The following is a 7,396-nucleotide window of genomic DNA, read 5'->3' as shown; positions in this document are numbered from 1 at the left end:
CCAGGTATACCAGTTGCCCCACCCCAACGTAGAGAAAATTTATGTTGACGTACAGATAGAGGGGGCCCCATGCCGCATGGAGCTTGACACGGGTTCAACTCTATCCATAATCTCGGCAAGGACCTTAAGGAAACTGTGTCCTACTGGGGGTCCCAAACTCAGGCCGGCCCCATTCACCCTCCGGGACTTCCAAAAACGTAAGGTCCCCACAATGGGGGTGGGGACCTTCAGGGTGCAATACCGAGGGCGGACGCGGCAACTGGACTTGCTTGTGGTCAAGGGCCCCTACATTAGCTTACTGGGATTGGCATGGTTTGGACCACTGGGGCTAGCCGTCACCGGGGTGAACCACACTAGCTTACAAGAGGACGTGGACGCCATATGCAAGGAATTTCCGGGGGTTTTCGATGGGAAATTGGGACAGTATACGGGCCCCCCCATTGCTCTACAGCTTGACCCCGCAGTACGACCAGTCAGGCTCAAGGCCCGCCGGGTCCCGTTCGCCCTGAAACCCCGTATAGACGAGGAATTGGACCGGCTCGTGGAGCAAGGAGTGCTGGAGCCGGTGCCTAATGCCCCCTGGGAAACCCCAATCGTCACGCCCGTCAAGCCTAATGGTTCAGTCCGCATCTGCGCAGACTACAAATGTACCATAAACAAGGCCCTCACGGCCCATGCATACCCAGTGCCAGTGGTCAGCCATGTTCTTGCCACCCTGGCTGGGTCGAAAATTTTTGGCAAGCTGGACTTGGCCCAAGCATATCAACAGCTGCCAGTAGATGAGGCCACAGCAGAGGCACAGACGATTGTGACGCACAGAGGAGCATTCAGGGTAAAGCGGCTGCAATTCGGTGTCAGCGTGGCACCAGGCATATTCCAGAATCTAATGGACTCTCTACTTAAAGGGATTCCTGGCGTCACCCCCTTCTTCGATGATGTGTTGATTGCCGGGCCCACACCAAAGGAGTTTGAGGACCGCCTCCGCACCGTTCTGCACCGTTTCCAGACGGCGGGTCTCAAGGTGAAGCGGGAAAAATGTCTACTAGGAGTGCCTCAGGTGGACTTTCTGGGATTTATGGTGGACGCAGAAGGGGTCCACCCGACTGGGGACAAGGTACGGGCCATTTGTGATGCCCCAGCGCCCAAGAACAAGACTGAACTTCAGGCCTTCTTGGGACTATTGAACTTTTACCATTCCTTCCTTCCCCACAAGGCGGCGGTAGCAGAGCCCCTACACAGACTCCTGGACAAGCGGGCCCCTTGGGTGTGGGGCCAGCGCCAGGAGGCCGCATTCCAGGCAGTCAAGGACTTGCTTGTCTCAAACTCGGTCTTGGCACACTTCGACGAGAGGCTGCCGGTGGTGCTAGCATGCGATGCCTCGCCCTATGGAATTGGCGCTGTCCTGGGACACCAACTCCCGGATGGAAGAGAGGTACCGGTGGCATACTTTTCCCAGACACTCAACGCAACCGAGCGGAACTACTCGCAAATCGACAAGGAGGGTCTGGCAATTGTGAAGGGAGTAAAAAAATTCCATGATTTCTTGTACGGGCGGCCCTTCACCGTGGTGACTGACCACAAGCCGTTGCTTGGCTTATTTGCCCCTGAAAAGCAGACCCCCCAAGTGCTGTCTCCTCGCGTCCTCAGGTGGTCAATTTTCCTTGCCAGCTACCAGTATGCACTGATTCACCGTCCGGGAAAGGCGATGGGCCATGCGGATGCCCTCAGCAGGCTACCACTACCGGAAACAGGCCCCGACCCAGCACCTGCACAAGAGGTTATGAGCCTGGAGCTGCTTCCCGACCGCCCCATTCAGGCACAAGAAGTTGCACACCATTCCAAGAAAGATAGGGTCATCTCCCGGGTCCTGGACTGGGTGTGGAGGGGATGGCCCAGCAGCAGCCCCGGGCCAGAATTCGCCGGCTACACAACCCGCAAACATGAACTGTCGGCCCACAAGGGGTGCCTGTTATGGGGAAGCAGGGTCGTTGTTCCCCAGCCCCTCCGCAAAAGGGTCCTCACAGCCCTACACGAGACACACCCAGGGGTAGTAAGAATGAAGGCCCTTGCCAGGAGTTATGTGTGGTGGCCGGGGATCGACGGAGAGATAGAGGCCTGGGTCAAACACTGCCAGGCCTGCCAAGAATCCCGCCCAGATCCCCCAAGGGCCCCAGTCCAGTCCTGGGAGTCCGCCCGAGCACCATGGTCACGCCTGCATGTGGACTTCGCTGGCCCCTTTCAGGGGAAAACATTCTTCATAGTGGTGGACTCCTACACCAAATGGCTGGAAGTCGCACTGGTACCGTCCACTTCTACGTCCGCAGCCATCCGGGTACTACGCAGGCTGTTTGCAACCCACGGGCTCCCTGACACTCTCGTCTCAGACAACGGGACTGCATTTACGTCAGGAGAATTCCAAACCTTCACAGCGCAGAACGCCATCCGCCACATCCGTTCGGCACCATTCCATCCTGCCACCAATGGCCAAGCAGAACGCATGGTGCGGACCACCAAGGACACCCTTCGCCGCATGACGCAAGGGGATTGGGAGTACCGCCTTGCCACATTCCTTCTAGCACAGCACAGCACCCCCAGCTCAACGACTGGCCGGAGCCCCGCTGAACTACTAATGGGTCGGCGCCTTGCAATCAGATTGGACCGCCTTCACCCCGATAGAGCTCAGGATGAGGTAGTGGTGGGGGAAGGCAGGAACCCCCGGACCTTCGAGGCCCAGGACCCAGTGTACGCAAAGAATTTTGGGGCAGGCCCAGCATGGGTACCCGCCACAGTCACCAGGGTCACTGGCCCCGTGTCGTATGAGGTGCTAACAGATGGGGGGCAATGCTGGCGCCGCCACTGCGACCAGATACGGCGACGATTCCCGGGAGAAAACCAGGAGGAGGAAAGGTCAGAGGAGTCCCAAGGGAACAGAGGGGCAGTGAGGCCCATAGAGCACGAGGGGCCAGCAGGAGAGGCAGAATCAGTAAATACAGAGAGGACCTGCGAGGCCGAAAGGACACCGGAACCAGAACCACGACTGAGCGAGCCGGTTGCGCCAGACCAAATAGCCCCATCACAGCCAGCATCCTTGGAACACGAGCCAGAACCTGAACCCCGGACCAGGGAACACCCCAGGCCGCAACGCACACGTAGGCCGCCAGCGTACCTCGAGGACTATGAATGCGACCTCCCGGGCAGGACTGGAACTTAGAGGGGAGGGGTGTTATGTACTGAGTTGAATAGGATCCAAACTGCAGCAGTCTGATTGGTCCTAGAACAATAGGATCCAAAAGGCAGCAGTCTGATTGGTCCTAGAACAATAGGATTCAGAATGCAGCAGTCTGATTGGTCCTAGAACAATGCAGCAGTATGATTGGTTGGCAGGAACTACCCAATCATGCTCCAGATAGAAGTGAATCCACAACCTGATTGGCTTACAGTAGAATTCCGGAATTAGCCAATCATGTGTAGCCCATTGTGTAAATAATGTATATAAAGCAGATACTTTGAGGGGACTCTCATTCATTCCTCCTCACCACTATGAGCTGAATAAAGAGCATGAAATCACCTTGCGACTCTGAGTATATTTCAAGTGTGCTAGTCAAGTGGGATGCAATTTGAGGCCAAGACGAGTCACGGCTGGGCCGGGCTGGATTGGTGGGTTCTTTGATATTTTTTTAACCTAATAATAGCTCTTCCTTGTGAAGGGAGAGCTTGTGTAGTATGGGTGCTATATAGGAGCTAGTGTGGTGTAGTGGTTAGAGTGTCGGACTAGGGCCTGGAAGACCGGGGTTCGAATCTGCACTTGGCATTAAAGCTCACTGGGTGACCTCAGGCCAGTCACTGCCTCTCAGTCTAACCCACCTCACAGGGGGTGGAAACCATGGCTCCTTGAGCTCCTTGGTAGAAAAAGTGGAATTCAAATGCAATAAATGAATAAAATAAGTAAGTGTAAACTGGGAAGTCACTCGCTCCAAACTTACCTCTGTCACAAGCCCACTTAGGAGACCTTAGTCAAGCCAACTTTATTCTGGCATTTGTGTTTCATATGGGAACAGCCCAGAAAATAGGCTGAAAAGTGGAAGCTGGTCCATTAGGGCAAATGGGAAAGTGCCCCACCAAACTCAGCCAGGCCCACCTTCTTACACCAGTCCAGGGTCTGGTGCTGGCTGTCAGCTTCCTCCTTGTTAATCTCAGTGTTGCCCTTGAAAAACTCAGCAGGACAATACTTGAATTCATTGGCTCCACCTTTCATTGACTTTAACACCACCTATTGTCCGTCTCTCTGCCTTCAGCCCTATCAGTCCCATTGTGCACCAGTCACCACTGAATGTATGGGTAACCAAAAGCATGGTTTTACCACATTTCCACTGTCAACTGAAGGATAATTTCCAACTGTCCCCATTTACTGCAGACAACACCTTTTTGCTTGTGCCAGTCCACAATAAAATAAAGACTGTGGTTGAGATCTCTGGCCAACTTCTGGGTAGGTTGCTGGTTGTTGAAATTATTTCCAAAGAATCCTAGACTAGGTGGACCTCCATCTGATTCAGAAGGGCATTCCTTGTGCCCTAAAGTAGTCTTCCCCAACCTGGTGCATTATATACATTTTAGATTGCAATTTCCATCATCCCTTAGCATTGGCCATGTTGGCATGATGGGAGTTGGAGTCCCCAAACTTATGGAAGGCACGAGGTTGGTGAATGTTGTTATAAAGCAGGTCTGGAGAAGCTTTGGCCCTCCCGATGTTGCTGAACTAAAGCTTCCATCACCCAGGCCGTTGGCCATGCTTATCCCCATGGTAGTGAATGTGAGACAGCTGTAAAGCAGGACAGGGAGGAGCCTGTGGCCCTTCAGATGCTTTTTGGGATGTGAGGGCGATCTGGCTGCAACATCTGTCACCCCATTGATCCCCAGGGTTGATTCGGCTGATCTGGCTGACTAGGCGGGTGTCCCCTTCCTCCCTCACCGCTCCATGTGCGTCCCTCCTGAAGCTGCATGCTCGGTGGAGGAGGACGCCCATCCCAGATAGAAGGGGTGTACCATTCTTCGGTCAAGGGTATACGATAGCTGTGCTCCCCTGCTAGAACCTCCAAACAAGTTCAAGGTCCAGATGCTTTTTGGACTCCATCTCCCATCAGCCCCAGCAATTGGGGCCCATGATCAGAGATGGTGGTAGTTGTAGTCCAGCAGCATCTGTAGGGCTTCCACGCTCCTCTTCTAGATCATCTTAATTGGATGCGGGTTGTTGGAAATGGAGAAGCAAAGGAATCACACTCCCTTTACATCCATGAAACCAGGTATTTGGTCAAGCTTAAGTGTGGTTTGCAAACACTATTCTGCAAATAAGGGAAAAGAATTTGTGCCCTGCAAAACAATCAGTGAAAAAGTCTTTACGGCTGCTTGCCTCAAACAAATAAAGTAACAATAATAACAGACTTTATGCTATCACCAGAGGCAAGGACATTTTGTCCTCATGCTGGTAAATATCCATATCTGTTTTTGGAAGACTGTCTTAAATGCTTTGCTTATTTTCAGGCAACCGTCTTCCCCCGCACTCCTTCCGCCAGTTGATGAACTTTGTTAGTGTGATAACAGTAAAATCAGAATGTTTCTCTCCCCCACCCCAATAAAGATACAATACCCCACAAAACCTCAGCCCTCAGCTTTAAATTTACTTCAAAAACAAAGCACTTTATAGTCCTTATCCATCTGATGATCTGCTGGAGTTTGTGTGGATGATGTGTGCTGACATCCCAGTAATCTGTAGGGTTGCTGATGGCGATTTCCAGAGGTTTGCGCCCTGCCTAGCTTATTTCCCTTCCCTGAAAAAAAAACCCTTAAGCAGAATAGTAAAAGAAAACCTGTGGAATTAAATATGCAAAATTGGAGTAGTGGCGCAGAATGAATTCAGGTTAAAGAACTGGGTGTGGTGCCTTGATTTTTGTAGTGCACTGTATACACAACCTTGCCCATGTCTTTAAAATGTTCCTCAGTCTTTCTGGGTCAAATAAATGACATGTCTGCTTTTCCAGCACCCATTTGTCAGCTACAGGGCTGTTTTCTGGAGCTGGACAAACTCTACCCACCAGGGCTGACCATTGGATCCTTCTGGACAGGAGAGAGTATAAAAAGCTTCCTGTTCCAGCTAGATGGCTTCATTTCAGCAACAAGGCCTTTCTGAGCTATGGTGTCCCAAAATCTTTGGTTCTGACTTTTGGCTTATCCTATGACTTCTGGTTCACCAGTTGGGTATTTGACCTAGCTAATCTACATCTGCATTCTTACTTACATCCAGCCCAGAGGGTGGCACTAGCTGGTAGTTTTCTTCTCCTTAATCTCAGTGTTACTCTTGCAGAACTCTGTAGGAAAAAGGATGGAGACAAAACTAGACTTGGCTCCACTGCCATTGGCTCTGGCACCATCTACTGTTGGGCTCCCTGCCTTCCGCCCTACCAGTCTCACTGGGCACCAACCACCACTGGATCGAACATGGGACATTTTACATGAAGATTTTGGGCTCTTATCATTCTGCTGGGCCACTGCTGAGGTCCGTCTTCTAAAAGGATGGGGGACTGCACAGAGTCCTCTATCTAATAATTTTTTAAGGCTGCAGTGCTTCATTGCTTATACAACACAGGCCTTTTACAGAACTCAGCAGGATGAGTGCCTTTAAGAGATGAGATGCAATATTTGATTCCTGAGTCTCTGGTGAAGGATGCGAAACCCCAGCAGCCTCTGAGACCAACTCAACCCCTCACTGCTTTCATCATAATCCTGGGGAAAAAGGAAATCAGGAATCCTGGGATAGGGATTTTTAGATTTAAAAGAAGCCCTGCCTAGATGCATCTACTTTCTCCCAAAGATATCTAATCCCTTACTGAGAAAGCAATAGATTTAGGAGCTTAAAGTCACGTACCTGAGGGCTAGCAGTTCCTTTCAATATCTTAGATTAAATGAAGTGTGCAATATTTGTTTTATTAGGAAGCAGAGGGGGGCTTTAGCTTACTTGAGGAGTTTTCTATATCAGAGCTGTGTAGGCTCACTTTGGGCAGAGGAGAGTTTGCCAAAACAACATGGTGGTTGGAGGAAAACAAGCATCCCACTCTTTGTGCATCAGACTTGGGAGCAAGTCCTCAAGGCTTCTCAGTCTGTCCCTTGGAACACTTCCCAGACCACCTGCCTCAATGGCCCTTGCCTTGCACCTTGAATGTTTCTGCCTGGTTCAAAAGTGCCTTTGAACTCTGATAATGCCACTTGCTTGCCTAGATGGAGGGCAGAGAGGGGTGGACAAGTGCATAGAAACTAGCCTCTTGTACAAAGGTAAAACATACACTTTTTGCTCCACCCAGTTTTGCCTCTGGTCCTGCCCACCATAGTCATGTGACCCTCAAAA

At 51.4% G+C, this 7,396-nt stretch overlaps 1 protein-coding gene across 1 annotated transcript; it reads left to right on the top strand.

Moving 5' to 3' along the window:
• Positions 1 to 220: 220 nt before the first annotated feature.
• LOC128420315 (uncharacterized protein K02A2.6-like) lies at positions 221 to 5,587 on the top strand (the record flags this gene model as incomplete). The annotated part of the gene is made up of 3 exons (XM_053401923.1): positions 221 to 2,113; positions 2,735 to 2,862; positions 5,539 to 5,587. Coding segments are annotated over 3 exons (2,070 nt in total), but the record flags the coding sequence as incomplete, so codon positions are not given.
• Positions 5,588 to 7,396: the final 1,809 nt, after the last annotated feature.

The sequence above is a fragment of the Podarcis raffonei genome, chromosome 8, assembly GCF_027172205.1.
Source record: "Podarcis raffonei isolate rPodRaf1 chromosome 8, rPodRaf1.pri, whole genome shotgun sequence".
NCBI classification, from domain to species: Eukaryota; Metazoa; Chordata; class Lepidosauria; order Squamata; family Lacertidae; genus Podarcis; species Podarcis raffonei.
The sequence above is the reverse complement of the archived record's forward strand: the minus strand, read 5'-3'. Positions and strand labels throughout refer to the sequence as shown.